At 45.5% G+C, this 27,964-nt stretch overlaps 2 protein-coding genes across 9 annotated transcripts in view; one reads left to right on the top strand and one right to left on the bottom strand.

Moving 5' to 3' along the window:
* Nucleotides 1-102: 102 nt before the first annotated feature.
* CCNK (cyclin K) lies at nucleotides 103-24,823 on the bottom strand. Of its 5 annotated transcripts, XM_057731113.1 has the most exons (12): nucleotides 24,702-24,823; nucleotides 24,381-24,509; nucleotides 13,807-14,054; nucleotides 13,248-13,329; nucleotides 11,668-11,799; nucleotides 7,766-7,871; nucleotides 7,204-7,261; nucleotides 6,276-6,445; nucleotides 5,658-5,929; nucleotides 4,915-4,948; nucleotides 2,019-2,090; nucleotides 103-722 (listed from the first exon to the last, which is right to left on the bottom strand). In XM_057731113.1, exons 3-12 carry the CDS (start codon nucleotides 14,001-14,003, stop codon nucleotides 103-105), a joined length of 1,743 nt encoding a protein of 580 aa, XP_057587096.1. In that variant the 5' UTR covers nucleotides 14,004-14,054; nucleotides 24,381-24,509; nucleotides 24,702-24,823. The 5 variants fall into 5 exon arrangements, with proteins under 5 accessions (XP_057587096.1, XP_057587098.1, XP_057587099.1 ...); XM_057731115.1 differs by lacking the exon at nucleotides 24,702-24,823 and having other exon boundaries at nucleotides 24,317-24,445; XM_057731116.1 differs by lacking the exons at nucleotides 24,381-24,509; nucleotides 24,702-24,823 and adding an exon at nucleotides 24,125-24,293.
* A 216-nt stretch (nucleotides 24,824-25,039) lies between these two features.
* Nucleotides 25,040-27,964, top strand: part of SETD3 (SET domain containing 3, actin N3(tau)-histidine methyltransferase) — a 69,135-nt gene continuing 66,210 nt past the window's right edge. For 2 of the 4 annotated variants that reach the window (XM_057733295.1, XM_057733291.1), the window contains exon 1: nucleotides 25,069-25,164. The gene's annotated coding sequence lies outside the window, so the exon portion shown is untranslated. Of the gene's footprint in view, nucleotides 25,165-27,964 lie in introns of all 4 variants that reach the window. The other 2 variants (XM_057733294.1, XM_057733292.1) reach the window with 2 other exon arrangements.

Raw genomic sequence — 27,964 nt, 5'->3', positions numbered from 1 at the left:
GCGTTATACAAGGTACCCTGCTGCTTACCCACTTAAACTACTTTTCAAGTTGATTAGAAAAACTTCTCTTTAAAAAACAAAGGAGAAAAAAAAGGCGTCACGTTATCTCATCCAGGCTGCCCGCCCCAGGCCCCCGACTGGAGGCATGCCGGGTGGGGGAATGGGCGGGGGCACAGGTGGCTGTCCTCCAGGGGGGACAGCTGGAGGTGGGTAGCTGGCCGGCGGCAGGCCCAGGCCTGGAGGAGGGTGAGGCGGGACTGCGTGGGTGGGGGGCAGGCGAGGCGGTGGGAAATTGGGGTTGTAGGTGGGTGGAGGTGGGGGGTAGCCAGGAGTTGGGGGAGGGATGGCGGGCGGCGGGAAGGAGGCTGGGGGCGGGGGCACGGGCGGCGGGGGTGGGTTGGGGGGGTAGACGTGGGGGTGGTAGGGAAGGTGAGCAGGCGGGCCGTAGGCGGGGGGCAGGGCCCCGTAGGCGGGGCCCTCGGTCTTCATCATGGACTGGAGGCTCTGGTAGCCCTCCCCGGACATGTAGGAGCTGCTGGTGGACATCCCGGTTATGTAGCTGGAGGGCGGCGGGGGCGGCGGACGGTGTGGCAGCGGCGGCGGCTGGTGCACGGGGGCCGGGTGGGCCGGAGGAGGAATCTGGACTTTGGGGAGGTCACCGGCTTCCACAGGGCCTGGTGGCTCGGCCTCGCCCAAGGAGCCTGCGAGTGGCGGCTTCCGGTCTGCAGAGGGGAGACAGGCCACTGCTGGCCCTGGGCTGGTTCTCGGGCAGGGCGCCCCCAGGGCTGCACGTGCAGGGGGCATCCGCTGCCTCCCTTGGGGCAGGGAAGCTCTACACACACAGCTCATGGCCGCCCTGGGGGTTCCTGGCCCCATCACAGCACTGCGGGCCGTCTTCCCAGAGGGGCCACAAACAGCTGTCACCTTTGTGGCCCGACAGCACGGCCCACACTCCTGTCCTGATGCCATCGGCTCACTTCCTGTCACACGGGCCCTCTGACCTCGCCTCCAGCCACTCTGGGTGTCCCTCCCTCGGTCCCAACCACACCAGCCACGGGCAATCCCAGTGGCATGTGGAGCCCCTTCCACCCCAGGCCTCCAGCCCTCATCCTAGTACAGACACGTGCAGGGCCCCTTCCTTCTGCTCGTCTCTGCCGCCAGAGACTGCGAGCCCAGGGCCGGGGCCAGGCTGTGTCACTGCCCGCGGCACTGGTGTTCAGCAGGATGCCTGAGAGTTGGTTACACGAGTGATGTGGCATCAAAAACATACCAGGCCAGCCCCTGACATCCCAACACCCCCACGCCAGCGGCAGGTCCAGCCAGTGCCCTGTGCGGCAGGGCACTGCTCACGGCCCCGGCTCCCCGGGCGCCCAGCAGCTGACTGGATGAGCTGACACCCCCAGAGGCTCAGAAGTCTCCGGAGTACCTCCCACCCTTTATAGCAAACACACACTCACTTCTGCCTTGTCTAGGTGAACACGTCATCTTCCAAAATGTTGCCACAGGTAAAGAAAGAAAGTTCTTTACAACTTCTCTCTTCTATTTTTAATGATGCTGAGGAAGCTTCCTAGTTCACTATGTGCCTGTGAAGAACTTTTCACTCTTTACTCTGCACATGACTCCATGAACAACTGCTTACCTTTCAACATGTACTGAGAAGATACCCTGCCAAGAGGAAGCAGATGCGAGCCTGGAGTCTAAGGTCTACAGTGATCCTGCCTGCATCTGGCAGTGTTCCTAAGCTGGCAGGGGTTTTCGTAAAACTGACTCTAAATTCATTTATCCTGCGTAGTTCACCATTTCTGGATGCAAGGTCAGAGAATATTCAGATATACTAAGAATTCATAATATCCTTAAATTATCTGGTTGTAAAAAATGATTTTTTGAAAAATCCTAGGTCATTCATGTCTTTTTAAATTTCTGAAATTTTACAAATTTTCCCCAGGACTTCCTGAGTCTGCCCTTTTTCAAAAGGGCAGAGAGAAAAGCTGGCCTTCCCAGCTGCCTGCAGCTCTTACCTGGTGGTGGATGGGCTGGAGGCAATGGAGGGTGAGTGGGTTCAATTTTGGGAATTTTAGGTGGTGGTGGTTCTAAAAAGAAAAAGTAGATTAAAACTACTATTCATACAGAATAAATATGTGAGAGTGCGAGACACAGAGAGAGGAGAAAAAGAAAAATGTACTGTTAAGGAATTTTCTGGGGGAAAAGGTAGACATGACCAAGGCTTTACGGGAAGCTGAGGAAGACACCAGCTAAACCATCCTTTTAAAAGAACACAACAAATGAAACAAATACATCTCCCCTCCAGCCCCATGCCTCTCGCCTCCTTCCAAAAATAAAAGCCCTTTTGCTTCTTACAGCCAGCCCATTTTCCACATCTACCCAATTTCCTCCTTACTGCTAAAGACGAGCCCTCCGATGACATGAGAGCAGTGGAGTGCATCTCGGGTACCAAGTGGTATCCATCAGGGGCCTCACTAACACAGAACACAAAGAAAGGCCCTGACTCACAGGAGAAACCGCCACCTTTTCTTTCTTATTTAGGCACATTTAAGTTTATTTTCTCTCTCAGGTATTTACTCCCAGTTAGCAGCACATCTGAAGCAGCACATTAACTGGTGTCAGTAGAGAGCCGGAGGGGGGCGATCGGACAGAAAAGCAAAGTAGTCGGGACCGCTTGGGGCGGAGGACACAGCCCGTCCTTCAGGGTTGAGCGGCAGCAGGTAACCAGCAGCCGCTAAGTCGCCAGGACAGGCTACACCACGTCCAGTACCTTTCGTTCATGAAGGTAAGAGGGTGTGCAACAATCAAAACAGCACTCCATCTCTCTGTGTGTTCCGATTCTTTCCTCCCGAGACTCCCTTTCCTCTGGCTCGGACACCGCTCTGGTCTGCTTCTGCCCTGGCATCGCTAACACTCTCAGCTCCTCTGTCCCAAACACAGGCTGAACTCAAGGCCCAGGGATGGCCCTCCCTCCACCCTCCTCCTCAGAGACCAATCCCCCGTCTCTCGGCAGAGGAGCTGCAGATCCCCGCCTCTAGCTTCTCTCTCTCCTCCCAAACTGCGGAGCAGACTTTCGGGTCCCAGCCTGAGACGCAGGAGCCCACGCCTCTCATGCAAGCATCAACCCCACCCCCCCCCCCCCCCCCCCGCCATCCCACCACAGCCGGCCGAGCTGAGGTGGTCTAGATCAGTGCTGTCCAACAGAAATACAAGGAAAGCCACACAGGCGATTTAAAATTTTCTAGTAGCCACGTTAAAAAGTACAGAGATGAAATTAATTTTAATAAGGTATTTAACCTGGTTTTATCCAAAACTTTATCATTTTAATGTGTAATCCATGTAAAATTTTATTAATAAGATTTTTAATATTACTTTCTCTAACTCTTAGAGATGAGTGTGTCTCCTGCACCGAGGGCACGTGGCGGTTTGAGTCAGCCACACGTCACAGGCTCACCAGCCCCTGTAGCCAGTGGCATGAACCCAGAGCACACGGGGGTCCTGCTTCCAGGCTGTGTCTGTACCCTCCCTTTCTGGCTCCAAGCCGCAACCAGGTCTCACTCAAGGCTCCTCCCCATTCCCCACCCTCCGTGCCATTACTGCCACCAGGAAACTCTTTCTGAAACAAACTCAGACCACTCAGACGGTTTCATTCTCCTGCTCACACACCTCCAATGGCTCCCGTGTGCCTATACACCCTTCTCCAGGTGGGCGCCATCACCTGCTTCTATCACATCTTCAGTCTGAGCAAAAGCAACTCCCTTTTAACCTTCACAGTCCAGCAAGACTCCCCTGTCTGTTTTCTCCCAAATTCTAATCGCATCGTTCACTTTGTTCTTCTGCCTCAAGGCTCCACCCCATCAGCCCTAGCTGCTCAAAGGCAAGTCCTCCTCCAAGGCCAGCTGGGCCTGCTTCTGCCTCTTACAGACGCAGCACCAGCTCAGCTGACTGTACAGCCACGTGGCAGGGAGCACGGCCCCCTCTTCGTGTCTCACAAGGACTGTCTGCCCTGTACTGAACCCACTGTTGTCCCAAAGATCCTGAGAAAAACCTAGCCTTGCTGTAACCTGAAGATCTCACAATAGTTCAATAAATAATTCACTGGGATCCTACCCGGGGAACTAAGCGACAGAGAAACAGAAACAAGTAAACGTGGTCTGTGCCTGCACAGGGTTCAGCACTATAGGGCTGGCTGATGTGGAGACAAAACACGTCTAGTTTCCTCCTCTGTGATCTTTTAGGCTCTGCTCACTCTTTCTGTTTGTTTCCAATACAGAAACAAATTAAGCAACTCTGGGCTCCACAAATATGGGGAAAAAAAGGTGTTTAAAAGAAGTCTGGCCCCTGTAGGGAGCAGGGCGGTACCTCTGCCCGCGGCTCCCATCCTTTCTACCCGCTGCTCTGCCGCCTGCTGCTTAGTCTGGGGGCACCTGGGGCCCTTCACTCTGTCGACTGTGGGGGGCTTAACTAACCTCCAAAAATAAACGTTGCTGCAGCAGTTCGCCTACATTCCTGATTATATTTTGATATACAGTTGCCTCTTCGCATCCGAGGATGGGAGGACGGACTATGAAACTCGAGCATCTGTGAGTTCTGGTATCCTAGGCGGGTCCTAAAGTCAGTCCCCCATGGATACCGAGGGACGACCATATGTTACCAGCACGTTTTTATTGACACTAATTTTTTTTTTGTATCAGTACTTTCTGTTAGAATACAATCCAAAAATATACAGTCAGGGAATACACAGAGAAGACAATGCAAAGTTTTTGATGGGTTCTAACATTAAATTTTAAGGCCAATCTAAATCTGAAAGGAAATAATTTTTGACTAAGAATTTAAAGTTTTGATAAACAACATACAAACAAAACTAAAAACAAGCAAACGACAAAAAATACCAAAAGAACAGCAAATTACCTGCTGCTTTGTTCTCTTCTTTGGGAGAAACAACCTGTTACAAAAGAAAATACACAACTGTTAAGCCAGACCCCTGGGTGCAGTGAGAAAACAATGATCGTTCAGGCCATGAGCAGAATCACAGCCAGAACAAGGCCTCAGACAAAAATTAATTTGGCTTAAACTTGCCGAGCAAACCATGGCCCCTAACAGACCATCATTTCTGCCTCCTTCCTCTTTCCCTTTCAAATCAGAATTACTAACTTTTCTGAGCAGAAAGTTCTGCGCACAAAGTGTCGTGCCCTCCATCAGGCTGTCCTAACCATGGTGAGGGTGCCTGCTGACCTGCTTCTATCCCGCAGGACTTCCTTGGGGGCCGTGCCACATTGTACGGCTTTCTCCACTGGTGGGGCTGCTACTGTGAGGAGAAACTTTTACAAATACCCCCGTGTTGTTTAAAGACATGGGAGACACCTACTCCGGCATCAGTGTGCAGATGCGGAAAGGACATCTGAGCAGGACTGGGGGCCCTGACACAGGCAGCAGCGGCTGGAGGAGGACAAAGCTGTCCTGGCTCCCAGAGGCACCTCTCCTCTGACCACACGGTTCTCAGGCTGCCCGTGGACATGCAGGCAGATGGTGCGGTAGAGCGTGTCACTCCCTGCTTTTGGTGTTCCGTGTGATGCCTTAGAAACGGGAACATGCACAGGATGGGTGTTGCCGTGGGAGGCCGGCCATGCCCAATGCCAACCCAGCGCACTCACCACGGCACGCTTCACCTGCCGGGGAGGACTAGGCTGCGGGGACGGCTTCTTGGGCTGCTGGGCCGGTGGCGGTGGCTGTGGCTGGGCTGGCTGCTGCGAGTCCTTCTGTGGGGGCTGGGGTGGTTCGGGGCCTTGAGGTGGCTGTGGCTGTGGCACTTGTGGCAATTGCGGTGTAGGCTGGAGAGATGGGGGCTGCTGCAGCTGATGGGGCGTGTGGTGAGGCATCTGCTGTTTTCCTTGTGAGTAAAGGTCCAGGATTTGGTGGCAGATGTCTAAATGATAGGCAACAATTCCATTTACCACAAGTTGATATTTCAAATAAAATTCCACCTAGCAAAAAAACCCCATTTCCCTGGCAGCTGCGATTTCCCTAAAAAGACCAGTACGTGGCAATCACACTTGCAGTGCACCCATCTCAGATGTGCACAGCACTGGTGTGCATTTTTAGCTCACCAAAACTATGTGTCTAGACAGAATGAACATTATACAACATTAGAGGATTTAATTAAAGAATAGTTTCCATGTACCTATTTGGGAAAACCCATTCACGGGACTCAAGGTTCACAGGGAAGGAGGTAAATACGCGGCACCCTGCAGAAGGCTCAGCACGCCCCGTACCTTCCAAAACATCCACAGGGACGTCTTGTACAAACTGCTCCCACCACCTCCTGTACATGGGTTTGGAGGTCCATTCTTGTATTTCAAATTTACACAAACGTCCCGCAAGATACATCACTGCCACTGCTATGATCTCTGGTTCCCACTGTAGTGACAACGTCGTGCAGAGACTAGTTCAACAAGAAAAAGAGGTGACTTGACTTGGATGAGCAGACATTCATGATTAACCCAATGCATGGAGATCAGACGCCCTATCCAAGTGTCAGTTTGCTTATTCTTCCCTATACGTGATCAAATACAGTATTACAAAGAAACCAGTTTTCAGCCTTCTAAACTTATTGAAATAAGTTACTTTATCTACAGGTACTAATTTGTCTGTTCCTTAAAGAATCAGAAGAGTTCTAGCACATTCAAAAATTGCTATGTCATGAAATACAACTGAAAATGCTGAAGTTCTTCAAATGGCTGGAATCCTAGCACTGAACCATCTCCTCACATGATGGCAACTCCACTCTCAGGCATTCTGTTCCCCATCCCGCAACTCAACAGATCTCTGGGCTCCAAAGAACATCAAGGCTCTGAAACCATTACAAGGAGGTATAAATTTGCAAATGTATACTTTGCAATTTTGCAAAACCAAATGGATTTAAGCATTTACTTGTCTAAATTCTCTGGTGTATCATTTTGGACCTATGTTTCTAACTGGTGATAAGATTTCAGCATCCTTCACCACCAAGGCATGGCAGGGTATCCCCTCTGCTGGGAAGCAAATGACCTGAACTTTAACCCCAGCTTTGCTGTTAACCAGCTCCTTAAACTGGGGCAAGTCAGTTTCCTCACTACAAAATAGGGGCTTGGATCAGATGACACATAAAGTCCCTGCCTCTTCTAAAACACCATAATTAAACCAACATTTGAACACGTGTACCTGTCATTTACGAATGTCCATGCCATTTGAACCAACTTTTGAATTTTGTTTTTATCACCTAGAAATAGGGAAGAAAAGGCAAATTAGTAGTAACAGAAAGAAAAAAAAAAAAAGAACGCACAAGAAGCAACAAGTACTATTAGAGCCTACTGTGTGCTCAGCACCATCCCCAATACACGGCGAAGAGCTTCTGCCTGAGAAACAAGGACAAAGGAGCAGGCCCAAGTGCCACCTCTGTTCTCTTTCCGCATGACCTACACTGAACCACCATTTATGGGAAACCTGGCTCCAAGGCTGATTTTATTAGGCTATTTAAAAAATCCTGACTCATTTTCCTGCCTCCTATCACTTGGCAACTGGATGACAGAATCTGTTTATGCAAAAAAGGAAACAGCATTAACAGCTATACTATCGAATTGTCTGGCAAGTGATGGCCTGGGTACTTCACACACTGAACTTTCTGCTTTCCTCTTCTGAGAAGTGTAAACTGAGTATCATCAAATTACTATAAAGGTCTGATTTCAGGATGAAAAAGTTCTCTTCATTACTTTCTTCTTCTTACCTTTGAGTTGTTTTGCATACTTGAGGAGGAACTGGTACGGATGTTCCACCTGTAAATCAAACTTTATGGTCTGTAGTAAGATTCTCTCCAGAACCATTACTTCTTCCTAAAAATTGAAATAACAAATGTTGGGATAGTAATTTCAATCACAGGTCTGAAACAGCATTAAAAAAGTGAGCTTTCCTTTTATTCTCTCTTCAAGTTATATTTTGGCAGTGATTTTTCATTCCTTTTCTCCCGTCTCCGACTCAGGCCTTTAACAGGCTAGGTGACAAGGATAAATTTTGAAAAGAACTAAAAGTAGGAAGACAGAAAAATCAGAGAGTTAATTTTTAAAAACTACTGGAAACAAAGTAAACTTTCTGGGAAATGTTATTACTTTCAACACATATGAGCCCCCTTTACAAAACAGACCTTTACTTTATACTTTTATGAATCTTAGTTTCCTTCCAGAGGTCCATTAAAACATGCAATCCTTCAGGAATATACACTGAAAATTTTAAGCAAGAAACATTATGACAGTGGTAGCTTCAAGCAAACCCAGACAGTGAATTGTACCAGTCAAATGTGTGTGTGTGTGTGAGTGAGAGTGAGAGAGAGAGAGAGAGAGAGAGAGAGAGAGAGAGAATGTGGGCACATCATTTTTGTGTTTTAATCTTTCACCTACCTGAAACAAACTATCCCAAAGTCATTTATTGAATAAATTATCATTTTCTTGTTTATTAAGTCACACTGTAAACTATCTGCACACACACGCACGCACACACACACACACACGCACACACAATCTTTTCTGTTCATCGATCTGTTTGTCTACTTCTGTACCAGGATCAAAGAGATTTAACATTTGGAAGGGACAGTTCAAGTATTATTCCTCCTTTAAAAAAAAAGCTTCTTGTTTTTGCAAGTTCCCTCTACCACCTGCATTTTAATATCATTTTATTTAGTATCATTCTAGAAAAAATGAAAGCTATTGACATTATGATTGGGAACTCACTGAATTTACAGAATAATTTAGGGAAATGGACATTTTTAATGACATTGAATCTTCCTATCAAAATTTTATTTATTTATGAAAATCTTTTCAGTCCTTTAGTAGTTTTAAAGTCTCCCTGCCCTGACATGATTTCCACAAATTTCTTATAAGGTTTATTCCTGGATATATTATTGTACTGCTACTACTGTAAATGGAATCTCTCATTAAACTTTCTAACTAATGTCCATAAACAAGAACTTCTTGAATTCAACCTCTGTACAGCCTGAGCACTTACAATTTTACTTGACTGTAAAATACAATCAAGATGCTCTGTGTGGCAAGGACAATTACAATCACTTGTTTGAGTCAAGAAGAAAGGGCTTTGGAGAGATTGACAATCTCATCATTAACAGTTGCATAAATCTGTTAACTCTGGGAAGAGAAGCCATGTAGGTAACTGGTTTCAGGTTAAAGTATGTCATCACTTCACAGAATGTGAAGATAATTCCATCATGAGTGTTATTCCAAATGGTCGGGCACAATGAATGTCTTTCCACCCTAGTTTCCCAAATGTTCTCGCAGGAAAGCTTTTCAAAGTCTTAAGACTTTCACACAGTATTTAAAAAAATCCTACTAACACTGTCCCCCCACCCCTGTTTTTGTCACCACCTGTTTGCCAGAAGCTTCAACATATCTTCTAAATTTGGAAACAATCTTTTACCAAGTGTCCAGACCGTAGCCCACAGAGTATTGTGAGACAGCCTAAGGCCTGGCCTCCCTTTGTGTTCCAAATACTCATTAATGGGATTATTATAGGTCTGGGTACCAGTATCATTTCTCAGGGAACTTTCCCTCAGCCCTGTACTAACTGTCTGGAGCACCTGTCTAGGTTCCCAGATCGAATGCCCTCACCGTACCTTTCAACGACATTTTATAGCATTTATCACAACTCATAACCAGATAGCTGGCTATCTGAATATTTGATTAAAATCTACCCCACCACTCAGACTGTAAAATCCATGAAAGCAAAGGCCACACCTGTTTTGCCACCTGTTAATGTCTAGTGCCTCACACAGAGCCTGGAACAAATATTTGTTGAATACATGAGAAATTAATGTAACGGGGAGAAACCACACAATTAGGGCAAAGCTAAGACAAAAAAAGTTCCACATGATTCAGGACCTTATTTTTCCTAATTGCTTATATTGCCTCCCCGCAAAACTCTCCTCCTCTCCTCTCTGGAGAGGAAATGTCTTCCACAATGTCCTCATCGCTCCCAGACCCAGGTTCCTTCCTTTGGCCTCCACACCCCGTGGTGCCTGGGGAAACTGCACCTGAGAGAGAGGAAGGCAGGCTGCAAAGCCCCTCTGCCCACCTGAGTCAGGCTGGCCTGGGTTAAAAGCCTGATTAGCATGGCCGTCCTCCTCTTCCGGACTTCTGGGCCCTGCAGCTGCAGAACTTCTGCCTTGCTGTGCCTGGCAGGGGTCTTGGTTTCCTGACGTGTCGGTACAGGGGTAAAGGCTGAAAGTAGAAGGGGACTCCTCCCAAGGCGCCCTGGACAACACTCACCAGCTGAGGCTGTGTGCCCTCACCCTGCAGTGCTTCCAGATCTCTGCAAATTTTTCTGGGTAACCACAGCTCCTCAGCCACAAGGTCTCTCTGCCCCTGTGGCCAAGACCTGACTAAAGCGCAACATGTTGCTACAACTGTCTCCCTGCTCTGAGGAAATCAAAAACCTATGGGCACCGGAAACGTTATCCGATGCTGTTACTTTTATAAAGTACATTTCTGACCATTGTTAGTATGAATTCCTCATAGGTTCACATTTTTATAAATAGGTGAATGGATTTATAAATAAGTTCAAGGGACAGAGTTACCCACACTGACAATACTTACAAAGTATTACCATTGATCACAACCACAATATGTGCAAAGGCATTCTGGGCCTCTGTTACCTCCTTGAAGTGAAGAAAACTAATGCACACACGTTTTATACACACACACACACACACAGATAATGCTGGGCAAAGGGAGGGTGACTATCTTGGGAGGAAATAGCAGCTGACCAGGAAAAACAGGGCCATGCACGTGATGAAAGTCACTGTCTGGGTTAGCTTTGCTTTAACTGTGATTCTGAGTTTCTCCCACAACCTCAGTTTGTCATTTATTCAACAAGTACCTGTTGAATGCCACTGCACTAGGCACCAGGCAAAACACAGGGTCTTTGCTCTCACAGATCTACAACCAAGAAGAGGAATGTTCTTTGTGTGACTGTCTGGTTAAAATCTATCTAATTATGAGCTGTGACAAATGTTATGAAGGATAATTCACAAGTGCTCTAAGGGTTACAATGGGGGACCCTGACAAACACAGAGGAGGAGGAAGGCTGCCACCGACCCCTGAAAGTGGTCTTTCCAGAACATAACAAAAGCATGTGTACAATTATTTTACCACCATTTCCTGACATTAGCAGGAGCTGTGAGGAAGGGACAGGATGGTGTCTGCAAATGTTAACAGCTCCCACGACTCTTGGGAAGCAAAAGACACACAGCACACGGAGACACTTGTCCATCCAGCATCTGTACTTCCTGTCCACCCACAGGCTGGCTGGAGACGAACCCAAGGAGCCAAACTGCTTCTGGGCCTAGGCGCGCTGACGGCCACGAGAGGCCTCTGCTCTCACTGGCTCATGTGCCTCTAAGAGGCTCAGACCCCGCGGCATGTTAGCAGATGCTGCCTAAGTGCAGGCTGCATTACCTCCCCTTCTTTCTCACAGAAGCAAGGAAGAGTATCTTCCGCATGAGGTCCTCTTAGGGGCTCAGGGGACTGGCAGATACAGGGGCCACAGCCACTGTCAACACAAGGAATCTATCATGACGCTGTCATGAGGAATCGAGACCTGAAGGCAGGAAGTTATGATTCTTACCTTTGGATCATCTCCAAACTGGCCAAACTGTACATCATTTAATAAACTACGAGCTGTTTTGATGATATCTTTACATTTTTTTGGTGTTTCTTCTACTTTCCCAGCCAGAAAGAGACAACAAGCTCCTGTCACCTAAAAGGAAGACAAAAGTTCCTGAGATCCTGTTATCAAACCTCACACAGAAAGAGAAAAAGAATTCTGGGCCTTCACGACAAACTGGGCCCCCTCACTCTCCTACCGTCCTCTTTCTCATTCATAAACACTCGGACACTCTGAAAGCTGGAAGGAAATTTCACAAGCAGTCCACCCCCCCCCCCACCCCCGATTTGGCTTTATAAATTATTTTAAATTTAGTTTTCTGAATAAAATGTCATGTAAACAAAGTAGATGCCAGAAAGGGGAAAAATCACAGAAACAAATCTTTTCACGTTGCAATCTTAAAGATACTGACTCCCTGACCAGTACATCCAAATGCACGTCCTCTGGAATTCACCTCATTACTACTGCCCGTGCTTTCTTCTCCCTTCGTCACACTGCCTGGCTCCTGGTCCAGTTCTATGTCACTGCGATCTTCTCACTACTCTATCTTCAGCTTTTCTTTGCCTGCTTGCTCCAGTCTCTCCTACATGCCTCTCCCTTCACAGAATCCTGACCACCTTAGACATCAGTCAGATCCTGTGCTGGGGTACAAAGTGGAACCTGACATGGACTCCTTCCCCTACAACGTCACACACTGCTGAGGAAGACGTGTATAAAACTAAGTAAAATCTTAGCAAAGGAACAGTCCCAGCAGACTAACTTCCCGTTACGTCTAATTCTGTCTTCTGGGTGAAATCTTTCCATTACTTCAGTGTACCTACTGAAGCCACAGTTCCCTAGTCCGGCATTCGAGGCCCACTATGGTCTGATTCAGTCTGCCTTTCCATCCAGGGTCCCACCAGGCCCTTCCTGCTGACGGACCTCCTGGCTGTTGTGCACACCTCCCCCAGGCCTTCCTCTGCCCCATCTCAGCACGGATAAGTCCTACTTACAGTCAGAGCTTAACTCAGTGCCGGCACCTCCTCCCCAGCATTTTCCCCGATCCCTCCATGATGTAGCTAATCTCTCCCTTGAAAGCTACAGCCTTCCTTCTGTACCTCTCCTACCGCCCCACTCTCTATGGAGTGTTTTATACCTGTCAAACCATCTATCCTGGACTGAAAGCTACTTGAGGCAGAATCTCCCACAGAGCATAAGAAAGTGTGTGTTTAAGGAGAAACTAAAGAATAACTGATATGGCTTTAATAAAGAACTTCTATGCCATCTTGGCCTTCGCTGGGTCTCAACTGTAAGGTCAATTTCATCTTGGGAAAAGTAACAAGGAAGTAAATTTTCACACTAAGTACAATATGATTATGGTTCATATTGGCCTAAATAAAAAAGTTAAAAATACTTTAATACAGTTAGTTGGGAAAAAACAAAGTTTAGACTTCATTTTGTTTATACATAGTACAAAAATAAATAAAAAGAGACTACAATCTGTCCACTACACTGTGTGGAAATAATAATGTGATAGAAAATTATACAATTCAAACACTTACATATCTTGGGAATTGCTTGAAGGAATGAAACATATAGAAGCGATGAAAATAAATTATTCCAGTTGCCAGGGTATCATAGTGTCTGTTGTTCTGGTTAAGGACTTTGGCCAAGAATTTTTACAGGTTATGTCTCAGTTAAATGTGGGAAAACAATAAAGGCAAACAATAACAACAAGAGCAGTGGGAAAGCAAACACTATTGGTGGCAAAGCAGGTGAATGGGAACCTCAGGGTGTCAGAAGTCTGGTACAAGCTGCACTCTACGCTTTAATAAGGCAGGGCTGCACTATCCTTTAGAAATAGTCCAGCTGTGATCAGTGGGTACTATTTTCCATCCTGGTGGCCACCTGCTCAATGGCTAAGTTTACACATTTAAATGATAAAAAGGAACAGAAACCCCTGAAGAGCCAAGCAAATCTGAAGTAACATTTAAATAAGAAAGATAACTGAGAGCTATTTGAGTCAGAAATATTACTCTATCTTTTGTCTATAGCATCTAATTTAATTCTTGGTGGTAGTGGTGGTGAGTCTATCTATTGTAGATTCCAGAATCAGGATACAGTCCCAAACGTGTGCCCACATCAAAGATGAATCGAGCTCCTTCTCGGCGGTACCGGGCCTCAGTGGCCGGATCGAGTCCTTCTAACTGTGAGGGTGTATGAGCCAAGTCTTTTTTATCCCAGTACCAACATGGTTTTGTGTGGTCCAGGTTTGCTGAGGTTACTGAAGGGCTTGAATTTTCTTTATTCTCCTTCATTTATTGAAGTAGACTTGTTCTTTCCACAGGCTTTCTGAAAATGTTAGAATCCTAAGAGAAAGAGAAGAAGCAGTAATGTTGGAAAGGAACACCTCACATTAAACAATCCCAATCTTTATAAATAACCTACAATCACAGATTTGTACTTGATAAAAAATTTCCAATGGAATAAGCGCTACTGATTGGTGGTTAGAAGCCCAGGCTCACCTCCAAACACAAATGTAACACTTAAGTGACCCACAGTATGATAAATACCAAATTTCACAGCTTAAAAGGAAGAGTGGTTCTCTCATTTCCTTCTGCCTTTTTTCACTAGACCCAGCTCTCTCATGCTGGTCTAGATTCTGATCTTCAGTAAAACCCAGGTTGGTCCTACCCCCCCCCCCCCCCAAAGACTTATGCTCCAAAATTATCCATTTCCTCCATTCAACATCCAATCAAAATTTTCCTTGTTTAGTTTACTTGATTTCATTTAGGTACTTTCACTTAGAAAAGTCACCAGACTGGATGAATTCATATCTGCACAAGCTACTGAACTGAGCAATGCAGATCAGGTGTGGGTGTAGTGATCTGGGGAGAGAGCGTGGAGGGAGGTGGTCCACAGGGAAGGAAGGAGTTCCTTTACATTTTTCTGGCTTTCTCACCCTCTTCTCTTTCATTCAGAATGAAGAGATTCTCTAAAAGCTGCATGCTGAGAAAAGAAAACAAAAAATAAGGACTCTCACCTAGAGGCCATTATAATAATATGTAAACTGCTTGTAAACTGGATCAGAGAATAGAAATTTTCATATAAGGCAGCAAAAGTGTTCTAAAAGAGGCAGCTAAAACCACGTTGGTCTGGTTCAGCAAGAAAATAGCAGTTCGGCAGCCAGGCCCTGGGCCAGGGCTGTGAGTTAATCTGGAAGCCTAACTTCTCCTGTGTGCTGCCTCATTTCTGGTGGGAAAGGTGACACGGAGGGCTGACTGCTCTCCTTCTCCTTCCACCTGGGAGCTCTAAAGAGAATGTGATCTTCCCTCCAACAGAAAGAATTAAGTACTTCCTGGAGAAAAGTAATCTTCTTGAACTAATTTACACTGTGTGACTGAACTGGGCAACAGGTGGGGGCCGAGGGAGACCAGTTAACTAAAGCCTCAGTATGTATGACGAGTTCGCAATCAGATGCTCAGTAAATATGAAGAGCTGGTAGTTAGATGTTGTACGTACTAAGGTATATTTTCTCACTTATCAGATTGGCAAAAAGTTCAAGTTTGACAATATACTCTGTTGGCAAGGCCAGGGAGAAGCAGGTAATCTCATATGTCGCTGGTGGGAGTACAAAATGGAACAACTCTCACAGAGGGGAATTGGGCAATACTTAACAAAATTACATACTCATTTGTTCTTTGATTTAGCAATCCCACTTCTAAGTACCTACTCTGACAATATCATCACAAACATGAAACAACAGGTGCACAAGATCATTCAAAGTGTTGTTCATAACAGTAAAAGCTGTAAACAATGTAGAAGTCCATCATTAGGGCACTGGTTGAACAATATGGTACATTAACACAAATGGTGTACCATGCAACTATTAAAAAAGACTGAGAGAGATCATTGAGTACTGGTATAGAGAAATTCCCAGGATCAGCAAGGTGCAGGGTAGCATATGTTATTTCAGTTATATATTATATAGTCATATAGTATAGCATATGTGCAAGATAGTTATGTTAGTATCTATGTGAGAAAAGAGGGGAAATAAAAAATAGAAATATCTATTTTTAAAAAAACTAATTAAAAAAATAGTTACCAATAAGGAATGGGGAAGAACAGGATGAACTGGGATGGGAACAAGATTTCTCTGAGTACATCTTTTTTATATAGCTTTTACTTAAAAACAACAACCTTTCATTTTAAAATAATTTTAGATATACAGAAGAGTTGTAAAGATGGTATCGAGAATTTCTATATACCCTACACCCACCTTCCCCTAATGTTAACATCTCATACAACCATGGTACATTCACCAAAACTAAAAAACTAATTTCAGTACATTATTAACTAAACTATGTACTCTTGACTTGGATTTGAGTTTTTCCAAAAATCTCTTTTCTGTTCCAGATCTAATCCAGGAAGCTACACTGCATTCAAGGGTTACATTTCCTTAGCATCTTCTAATATGTAAGAGTTCCTCAATTTTTCCTTGTTTACCAAGACCTTGCCAGTTTTGAAGAGTACTAGGCAGATTAAAATGTCTCTGATTTAGGTTTGTCTGTTATTTTCCCATTAATAGACTGCAGTTTTGAGGAAGAATGCCAAGAATGCACCTTTGCCCTTCTCATCACATCACATTAGGGGGCAGGTGATATCAGAATGACTTCTTACTGTTATTAACTGTGATCACCCATTAAGATGGGGTCTACCAGTTTCTCACTGTAAGTTACTATTTTTCCCTTTCTATTTTCTATTCCTTAAAAGTGAGTCACGAGGTCTAGCCCACACTCTAGGGTAAGGGAATTAAGCGCCACCTCCTGGGAGGAGATGTATCAAAGAATATGTGGACCTATGTTAAAAGTAGCACAGTAATTAGTAAACATTTGGGGGAAAGTACTTTGCAATGCAAAATCCTATGCAAAGTATCTGTTTCTCCTTAAAATTTCACCCATTAATTTCAGCATCCCTCTGAGGATACTGCCTGCAACCATTACTACTGTGGTGTTCTAGTGGTGATTTCCTACTTCCTTCCTTCAACATCATTTGAAATTTTTTTGTAAGAAAGATTCGTTCCTTCTCCCTCATTTATTTAGTCATTTATTTATACAAGGGTGGGCTCATCAATACTCATCTTATTCTTTGAGTTATAGTCCCACACTACCATTATTTTGTTGCTCAAACTGGTCCAGTTTCTAGCCATTGGAAATAGCTCTTTTGGGTTGGCACCTGAATCCCTTTGTAACTTTGACTTTTGAATCATGTAAATATTTAGCATAGTCATGAACTTAACTAAAAAAGCAAACCCTAAAACTCAAACCCTATGTACAGCAAATAGGCAACATAATCACACAGAAAATCATTATATGCAATTTCTGATCTTGTTCCATCTTCTAAGGACAAATGAACTGCAAAGGAATCTTACACTTTAGTAACGCATTGTTAGTAACAGCATTAATACTGTAACTGTCAAACCATTTTTGGGGTATACTGTAGGATAAAGCAAATATATAAATGGTACAACTAAAAATCAAGATTTTCACTGTGAAGGAAACATACATATATATAGATACACACACACACATAAATGAGATTGAAGGTTAAGAAAAAACCTGTAATGTTACATTTTAATGGAAAAATTCAAAATAAGTCACAGTTAAAAATATGTATCTCAGTTCTGTTCCTTTCCAGTACCTAGAAGCAATGACACTCCTATAATCTAGTGCCCAAATCTTAGTTTTCAAAACTACTGCCCTCTAAAAGGAACCAGGTCTCCTTTCCAGTCTGGGGTAGGGGCCTGCCTGGGATGTGCTCGGACTAATGGAAGATTATCAAAAGACACAGGAGCCATCACGGACTCCCACTGGACAAATTCAAGAAATTTAAATATTATAAAGAAAAATGATGATTGAGTGTAGAAGAGTGAATAAACAATCCATGAGTCCATAATAACATTAAATATGTGTGTGTGAGTGTATATATGTATACATATACATATATATATATTTATATAATAAATCTACTTTGCTAGCACTGGTAATAATTATTGTGGAAAAAGTCCTTTACCTTAATGAAAATGATCAAACTTGGCACAACTAATAGGGTGAAAACCTGCTAGTATGTGCCTCCGAAAGTAATGCAATATGAAAATGAAATAAATATCAACCACCTATAAAGTATTCTTAACCCTCAAAAGCCTAACCTAAACCTAGCCAAGCTCTTAGGCCTAAATTCCAGTGTACAGTAAACACTGGGGGTAGAAGAACATGTTAAATGGCACAGTGAGGGTGCTACCAGTCACACCCAGCAGGTGTGACACACTCTATAAAACGACTGACCTGGTCTCTTCAGGGAAGTCAATGTCATGAAAAAACAAAAAGATGGGAGGAACTGTGCCAGATTTAAAAAGACTAAAGAGGCTTAACAATCAAATGAAATGTATGGCCCTTGACTGGATCCTGTTTAAAAAAAAAAAGAAAGAGCTATAAGTGAAATTTTGATCAATTAGAGACATTTTAATATGGACTATATATTAGAGGCTGTTAGGGAATTACTGTTAGTTTTCTTAGGGGTTATAGTGACATGGTGATTAGTAAGGAGAATGATCTATTCTTAGGCTGAAGTATTTAGGGGTGAAGTGTCATGATGTCTGCAATTACTTTCAAATGGTTTTGCTAAAACATACACTCAAATAGCAAAGGTGGAAAAATGTTAACATGTGTCCAGTCCAGGTTATAAGTAAACAATCAGCTACTGTACTCTTTTCTCACTTACTAAAAAGCTGGGGGGAAAAATCAGAGAAAACTGCTTAGGAGACCAGGACTCCCATCTCCTCTGATCTGAGAGACAGAATCTCTCAGTAGTCAAGGAATAGGTGTTAATGTGTGGTTAGTGGTTTTATATTAAAATAATCTTTAAGTGCATTGTAGCATACAAAAAGAAAAGTATACTAATTTTAAGTGTATAGCTTATTAATTTTCACAACATGAACACGCTTGTGTAGCACCATCCAGCTGATAAGCAGAATAATACCAAAATCCCAGAAGTTCTCATTCTTCTCCTAATTGCTATCCCCCTAGAGATGACCAATATCTTGACCTCTATTTCCATCCATTAGTCTTTCCTGTTTCTAAAGGATGTGGAATAAGATAATATGACTCTTTTACAACTGGCTTCTTTTGCTCAGTGTTATGTTTGTGGAGTTCATTCTTGTTGCATTCTCATTATCATGTAGCAGGGGTTTTCAACCTGGGGTGAATCTGCCCCCTAGGGGACATCTGGCAATGTTTTGGTTGTCATAAGTGGGGTGGCTGCTGCTGGCATCCTGTGGGTAGAGGCCAGGAATGTTGCTGAACATTTTTTTAACGCAATGAACAATCCCTCACAACAAGGAATTAACTTTGTGCTGAAGTTGAGAAGCTCTGCTGCATGGTATTCTGTTCTATTCAACAATTTACCCATTCTACTGTGGATGAACATTTGAGATGTCTCTGGTTTTTGACTACTAACAATAGTAATAAACATTCATGTACATTCTTATGGAGCAGAAGACAACTGGCCAATTGGCTGAGGGAATCAATATCTCAGCATATCTGTTATCTATTCACAGTACACCAGTTGGAAATCTCTAACATATATTAAACTAACAGTTCTCCATGTACTTACTCATTCAAATATTTTCTAAGCATTTACTATGAGCCAGGCCTCAATGACACAGCAGGAAACAAGAGAGGCAAGGTCTCCGATCTGCCAGAAGCTTACACTCTAGTGGCAGAGACAAAGAGAAACAAATATGTCAATATCTGTCCGGGAGTGGTAAGTGCCATGAAAAATAATAAAGCATGGTAAGGGGAGAGAGAGCGAAGGGTTAGGGCTGTTTAGAGATTTGCAGAAGGAAGACCAGTTAGAAGACTACAGTAGCTGGTTAAATAATGCCGAACGAGGTCTTGTACCCACAAATGGCAGTGGGAGAAAGAGAGGCATCACAGCTGGCTGTGCGGCAAAAAAATGGCAGAAGATGATTTCAAGTTTGCTTTACTGACAGAGAAGGGTGATACTAAAAAGAAAAATGGGGAAGAGAAAGAGGTATTTTTGTTTTGTTTTGTTTAGTTTAGTTGAAGTATAGTTGATTTACTATGTTTCAAGTGTGAAAAAAGAGTTGGTTTTGATGGGGGAGGAAAGAATTTGGTTCCATAAACACTAGGTCTGAAGAGCTTATAAGGTGCGTGTGTGGAAATATCCATCAGACACTTAGGCCTGTGGAGGTCGGGAAAGGACGAACCCACTTGGGGTTCATCTATACAGAAGTGACAGCTGAAGGCATGGTAGCGGACAGAAGGATAGAGAGTGAAGATGGAGACACAACTCTGAAGAACTTGAGGAAGCAGGGAGGAGAGAAAGGAAAGGAACGGTCAAAAGGCAGGGAAATCTGCACTCTTAAGTGCTGAAGAAACCAAGGGATACCAGCATTAAGTCAGAGGCGGTACTCAACAGTGACAAATGCTAAAGAAAAATTAAAGGACAGGAATGAAGAAAACGTTCCTAGGATTGGTGATTAATCATGAAACATTAAAAATTCGTTGTAGTGGTGGCTGCACAACTCACTGACTTGTACACTTTAAATGAATAATATGTATGATATGTGAATTGTATCTCAATAAAGCAGGTATATACACATGTGTAAATAGAACCCTTTTGAAGGTGCAGTAGGGCAGAAGGAAGACTGCCAGGGGTGTTGAAGAATGAATAGGCTGTAAAACGGGTTGCTGTTTCTTCAGCATAAAGGAGAATAAAGGATGTCTGAAGCTAGAAGGAAAGGAACCACTAGAGGAGGCTGAACACGCCACTGAGGGGTTTTTAGGCCAGGAGATGATATAAAGCATAGGGATAATAAAAAAGAGCCTCCTTAGGAAGGCAGCTCTTTCTCTGAGACAGAAGAGAAGGGGAAGTGTGAGGAAGATATTTAAAAAATCATTTAAGGGGGAGGAAATAAATCATAAGAGAGTATCTCCATTTTCTCTGGGAAGTGCCAAGACATCTGCTGAAAGCACGGGGCAGAGTGGGAAAAGGGTTAGAAATGATCCAATAGGGATGAAATAGGGATGGAAAAGAACCTCAGTCCACAAGTGGATAAATCATAAATATATTCAAACCTGTTTTACCTTGCTGTCATTGCCAAACCCCATGCTAATAATCTACCCTGTATGCCGTTAGTCTCCAGGACAGAATGAACAATACACTGGACACAGTGAAAATAAGTTATATAAATAGAACAGAAACAGTCCTCTAAATCATTCATCCCCTGCAACAGTTCTTGCCTCAGTTCTAGAACCCTGTTCCCTATTACTCTTTACTTAGTTTTTCACAAGACCCCAAAGTTATACATTTTCTCATTAGCAGCTCATGATTACCGTGAAAATGACTTATGATTTATGAGCTCCACAAAATAAAAATCTCTCCATAAACAAGCCAGCATGCCAAGACATTTTAGCAACATCTTTTGGGAATGTGCTTTAGACATATCATTTCACCTGATGAAAGAGTAAATGCATTTTCAACATTTAGAATTATGGGTACCCACAAATTGGAAACAATAGTAAATAAAGGTCACTACTTAATTTTCTCATCCAGTACAAAGACTGCCGCTAAACAGTAATATTTGGTCATACACTTTCAATTGGCCACTTTCATTAACAGGCCCTTAATAGTTGACAAAGCAGCCTATGGCATTGCTGGGAATCAATAATTGGTGATTCACATCAGTTCTCGTATTAGTCCTACGTTGATTTTTATCTATTCTATTCATCCCCTGGACCTGGTACATAGAAGGTGCAGAATAATGAATGAATGAAATGTACCTTTCAAGAACTCTGTAGCTCCCACCTAGCTCCCCAAGCCTTGAAATACCTTTTCCCTGTCTACTGATTGACTTTCAAACATGTGAAGACAATGTTTTCATTTGCTTCCCTTCTGGGTAAACACTCCCACTTTCTCAACGTGGTTTTTCAGATCCTCCCTAAACATTAGCAGTCAGCATGGAAAACAATACTCTTCACAGGCTCTGCACGGTATGTGGGTGCAGGGAGGTTCCTCGTATTCAACAACATGCCCGTTGTGAGTCCACTGAGTTGCAGCATGCCTGCAAGCTATGCTTTCCTACCCTCACAATTTATCACTGAGAAAATGGAGCCAAAGAGGCAGGAAGCCACTTGCCTAATTCACACAGTAGTAAATGGCAGAAACACAATTTGTCATTAGAGTAAAATACTGCCTTCCCCCAATCTGGGGAAAATTCTCTAGTTTGCTTCTATAAATAGAACATTACATCCTAGAACCATCCCCTGCCCATCCCCCCCCCCCACCGTCTTCCTCATCTCAAACACACACAACTGAGTTTTTGTAAATTTAATATTTTCTGGCAAATTTACATCTTGTTAGTTTTGGTCTATGATTTCAGCCTTTAAGAACGCTTTGAATCCTGAGTGTCATCTAACATACTGGCTAACTATCACTACAGGTTTTGAGTACCTTTATTAATTTGAGAAGCATGCCTCATATACTTGAAGTTGGTAATGAAAAAGTGCTAACCAGAGTAAGGGCAAGGCCAGAGCCCTGCAGCTTATCTCTAAAGACCTCTCTTCAGGTTGACACCAACCCATTAAGCAACACTTGGGGTTTGGTAATTTGAATGGATATAAATCCATCTAACCAGACCTTATCCAGTGTACATTTATCTCTAGTGTCTATCAGGATAGGAAAGGGACGATGTTCCGTGTCCTAAAGTAATCTAAACGGACTCATGTCTAGCAATTCCCCATCTACCACCAGTCTAGCAAACTTCTAACAAAAGGAAACATGATTTGTGTCACCTGGATTTTTTTAAATTGAAGCTCTGCTGCCTTGAGGGTATGAGCCCTCTTTCCCAAGTACTTAGAAGCCCTCTTTTTGCTCTCCCGAGACGCTAAAATAGATTATTAATAAACTCTAGCATCCAAAGCCATCATTACTCTCTGCACAAACTGACACATTTACCAGACTCTGGTCTTCTACCATTAACTGCACTTTTAAGATTCCTCAAAACCTATGAACAATAATTTCACAATCTTATCTGCAAGTATTTTGGCATATCATTTATTTGACCCTGTAAATACGAATTAGATTTAATCCAATTAGATATTCTTCATAATCTCAATTACCTTGAACCTAATCCTTGATTTTGTCTTGACCTAGTTTTAGAGAAAACAAAACATTTTTCCTTCTAGATACTTAGCAAACTCATTGCTTTCAAACTCACTGCTTTCAAATATAATCTCCTGAAACGAACAATTTATTTTGTAGGCCAAAACTATGAGTATTTTTCCCCCTTATGACGTTCAATTTAAGATTTAAGGATCTCATTAGCAATTCGAATATTTCTTTATTGCTTGTTGGTGCAAACTACGTTTTTAAAATGGAACAAGTGTTTAACATGGTTTATGCAAGAATCAACTAATATTTCTGAACAAAGCATCACAAGATAATCAAAATGAGATAAAAGTTAAAGAAAAAAAGCCCCACTAAAATTAGACACCAATGGTAGTCACTTCGAAAAAAACAAGACAATCTTGAATAACTATTACATTCACAGCCAAGATTATTTAACAGGCAGGCATCTAAGAACATTAAGAATCTTAACCAAATGTCTAACAGTACCGCCACTATTACCATCATCCATCCATTCATTCAGCAATATAGGCAGTTTACTACCTGTCACGCAGTGTTGTAGGTGCTGAGGATAACAAGCTCCTTCGTGGAGCTTTCCTTCCGATCAACATCATTCACACAAACCTTAAGCAGCGCGAGAATTGCAAGGCACCGTGCTAAGTATCCTCAACGAGCGATTGAGAGCGAGATACACAAGCATCGTCAAGTATACCTTAAACACATAAAAAAGCCACTTTCAACTAAATGCTCTTGAGAAGCCGTTCCTGACGTCGGAAGGTTCAGCGAAAGCTCCGTGGGACTGGCAAGCCAAATTTCGGGAGCGGCTACCGACCATGCTTTGGGCGGCGAATAGTCTGAGAGCCTTTAGATATCCTCTCGATGACTTACGCCTCAACCGTCTAAACAAGGACTCCTCTAGTAACAAACCAAACCACCCAGGAGAGGGTCGGTCAGCTCGATGGGTCGGCAAGACCGAAACTACCCGCGGAAGTGCCTTTTCCTCGCTCCTAGTCCCACCCGTGTAACATGGGTCTTCAGGTCCCGCACCAGACGTGGAACGACCCCCGGAGTCTCAGGCTTTATCAAGGTTGGCACCGACACACCGCGAAACAACTGGAAAGATGGGGGTGGGCTGCGGCTGCACCGGGGAGCGTGTGCGCGCCTAAGACCCCCGGCCCCGTCTCCCCACCTTCCAGAACGTCCCCGACCCCGAAGCCTAACCGCCCCTCACCTCGAGGGTCGCTCTCTGCTCTAGGGTCCGCGGCGGCCTCCCTGACCCGCTCCTGCGCCTCAGACCCTCTCCCGGAGCGCGTCTCGCAGCCCCGCCGTCGCCCGCTAACTTCGATCTGCGCCGGGGGGTGGCGGAGGCAGGCGGAATCCGGGAAGAGAGACTCCGCCAGCGGACGGAGGCAGGTGGCCATACCCTAATCCGACCTCCAGGTACGCGGGACTTGAGCGGCGCTGCTCGCGGTCCGTGGGTCACTCACCCCTCGCCTCCGGCAAGCCCCTTAGCAGCGTCTCTCCTCGCCGACTGCGGCCATCTTGGACGTGGAATGTCGGGGAAGCTACGTCATCGCGCTGCGTCCGGGACGGGAAATAAGCGACCGCAGGGATGTCTGCCAGCCAATCAGAAGAAAGTAGAGCTCTCAAGCGTGGAAAGAGCCGCCAGTCTCCTCCCGGCCCCTCCCTGCGGGTCCGCGGCCGCTGCGTGCGCGAGGAGGGGCCCGCCAGAGGGCCCAGCCCGTCGGTCCCGCCCCACCCCCACCCCCGGGGAGGGAGGGAGGGAGGGAATTCGGGAGCAACCGAACCTGCTAACGGAACTCGGGCGCGAGAGGCAGGGCCCGGGGTGCCGGTTCTCCAATCAGCGGCCGGGCGTGCGCTCAGCCCAGCCAATTATGGTGCGGAAGCTGGCGGGGGCCGCGCCCACCGCTCTGGCCCGGAGCCCACCGACCCAATGGCTGGGCAGGAACCGGAGCGGAACGGTCGGGGGCGGTGGGGCGGGGCCGCGCCCATGAGTCTGAGCCGCGGGCCAATAGGCGGCGGCGGCGGCGGCCTGGAGGCGGGGCCCGGGGCGGGCGGAGCCGGGTTGGGCCGCGGCGGCGGGGCCGTCTCAGGCAGCGGCCCCGCCCCCTCCCGTCCGGCCGCTGCTGCTGCTGCCGCCGCCGCTGCCGCCGCTGCCGCCGCCGCCGCCGCCTGGGGCTTGGTTGAGGTGGACGGTGGGTCCCGGCGGAGTGGGCGCCGCCGCCGCTGCGCGAAGGGGCAAGCGGGCAGGTGAGTGCCGGCGGCAGCCCCTCCGCGCGCGCGGCCCGCGGGGCAGACTCGCACCGCACCCCCTCCCCCCCCGCCCCCCGCCCGCCTGGCGCCCCTCGGCCGCGGTCCGGCCCGCGCTCCGCCGGGCCCAGGCTGCGGGGGCCGGTGGGCGCCCCGGGGCCCGGCGGGCAGGGCTGGGCGCGGGGGGCCCGGGGAGGTGGCAGGGCGCCGCACGGCCTCCGTCCTCCGGCCCTGCCGGTGCGGGGGCGCGCTCGCCGCTGCCCTGCGTCCCCTGCCGGCGCCCGAAGCGGAGGGCCCCGCTCCGCCCGCCCGCCCGCGCCGAGGTGGCAGCAGGTGCGGGGAGCGCCCGGCGCCTCGGCGCCCACCGGGCGGGGCCGGGGCCGTGCCTCTCGCGCTCGTCGGCTCGGCTCTGCGTGCGGCCGGCTCGTGCGCCCGCTTCCTCCCTCCCTCCCGTCGTCACTCCGCCGCTGGGGCGAGCCCTGTGTGGCTTTCCTGTTCCTCTCTCCAGACCTCAGGTGCCCGCGGGGGTGCCCGGGGGCTAGCCCCTGCTTCTCTCCCTCACTTCCCGGTTATAAAAACAGTCGTTGAAAATGGGTCGGCTTTCTTCCCACGCGCCCAGGCCATTTCCCCCACGCTCCGTGCCCTACTAGGGAGAAGAATTCAGTGCTTTGGAGTTTGTCATTCTAGCATCAAACTCTTCCTCCTCCTGGCTCCAGGCTGGCGATGCACCCCTGCGTCCTCTCTCCCCAGTTTCGGCTCGGGGGTGGGGGTGGGAAGGAGCCGATCAGTGTTGGGCGCCACTTGCTGCGGGGGGACGGGGGACACACCCCCCCCGCCGAGTGTTGACTGGTTTAGGATCACTTGGGGGGTATTGTTTTGCATTTCCAGGTGAAGGAGGTGATTTTTCTAAAGCAAAAATACTTTTAAAGTATGTTGACAGATGAATTTTGCTTCTAAGAACCTCCGAGGAGTTAAGCCTTCAGCGATGCGTCTGAACAAGAGCTTGGTTGTGGTGTGGTTACAACAGCTGTATGCGTTTGTCGGAGCTGGCAGAACGGGACACTGAGAAGTGTGAATTTTATCATGTGTAAATGATACCTCTTCCTCCCCCATGTGTCTTCTGCAAAATGACCCCACTGGTATTTCAGAACTGAGGGAACCAGTAATAATTTTGGAGAGGTGTTTCTTAACTATTTTAAGTGAATGCATTTAACTTAAGAGTACAGTGAAATAAAAGCAGCTTTCCTCTGTACCGTTAAAATTTGGCAAGACCTACTTGAACCATGATATATTGTGTCTATACAGGCTACTATGCATGCAGTCTCATCTTACCAAATTAGTCCCTGGGGCTGCTGTGATTGATATTTTGGAAAAGTTCCAGCACTTTAAGGAGGAGTTTTTCTCTGGCCTAGGAAAGTAATTTCCAAAGCCAAGTTCTCAAACAGCCACGGAACAACTTTTTATTGGGCCCCCAACAACCTTGATTTTTCTTCTGCTACCCCTTTCTCTCTGTCCTTTTTTATATATATTCCGAATTGTTAATTAATATCTGAAATGAAACTAGTCTGAACGAGTAAAATGGTTGCTGCTTCTCATCTCTTCTCGAGTGATCCTTGGAATAGGAATGATGTTGGACTTGAAGATTAAAACATTTATGCCTGTGTGTGCTGTAGAAATGAAAGTTTCTGTTCAGTTCTGTCATAGGAGTGCAATAAGGTTGTCAGGAAGAAAGTAACACTGAGCTGCTCTTCCATGTGGTTTGCATTTAGGCCACGTTTTAAATGATGATTAAAGCTTTACTTTAGAAGCTACTGGAAAATGAGAGAGCTGTGAAAGTTGTACTGAAATAGTTTTCCATTCTAAAATTCAACCCCTGGAAAACTTTTGTTCTGAGAGCTCTGATAACTGGTCACAACCTTTTCCTTAAAACTTGTTGCTCTCATAATCTAGAAGAGAATGACAAAGGAGATGATGACAGCTGAAGGAGAGTATCTACATTATGCTGGAATCTGCTGGCAGTAAATATTTTAGTAGATAAGCATAGAATTCAGTGGGAATCAGGTACCTAGTTTGTGGCGCATGGAATTTTAGTAAAAATAGGAGTAAACATCTTAACCTCCTGCCTCAGGGTTTCTCTGCTTTCTTTTTACTAAATGTCAGTTTCGTTTGAGGCTTTCCAGGTCTCTTAAAATGTTTGAATTACATAGTCTCCTTTTTTCTTATCACCAATTTACAGTAGCTTTTAGAAGTGTAACTAATAACAGTGTATCTCTTTTGGTGTAGTTTGATGAATATCTGTCACTGGGAGGTGTTTTTTTACCTTTAGAAACTGATTGGTCAGTCTCTGGCTGCTGTGCTGGGTGCTTCTGTCAGGGGTGGGGAGGAGGAGTTTCCAGTGTGTTTTCTCTTCTTGTACCTCACTCTTGGGAGTAGAACCTAGATTTTGTTCCCCTACAGAGGAATAGGAGTCATTTATTACTATGCATTAAACATTTTTAACAGAATAGTGAAGAGTGAATATACCTAGATTCTTATGGTACTTTGGAAGTTGCTTGTGGCCAGTTCATTTGTTTTCTCAATTAACAAGTATATTTGGGCCCATTAATTTATCAGAAAGACTACTTTGATTTGCTGTGCATCCTTTTTTTCTTGCTACATTTGCGGAAGTGTTTATCTTGGATATCAGTTCATTCTGAGTCATATTTCACCACTTAAGGGTATTAGATTAAGGATTCCTTGCTTTTAAGTTTTTCTGGTTTTCACTTTTGTTGCATGTATGAGTGTACCTTACTTGGCAAAA

Source organism: Hippopotamus amphibius, chromosome 4 (genome assembly GCF_030028045.1).
Source record: "Hippopotamus amphibius kiboko isolate mHipAmp2 chromosome 4, mHipAmp2.hap2, whole genome shotgun sequence".
Taxonomy (NCBI): Eukaryota; Metazoa; Chordata; class Mammalia; order Artiodactyla; family Hippopotamidae; genus Hippopotamus; species Hippopotamus amphibius.
This window is presented reverse-complemented; position numbering and strand designations above follow the sequence as displayed.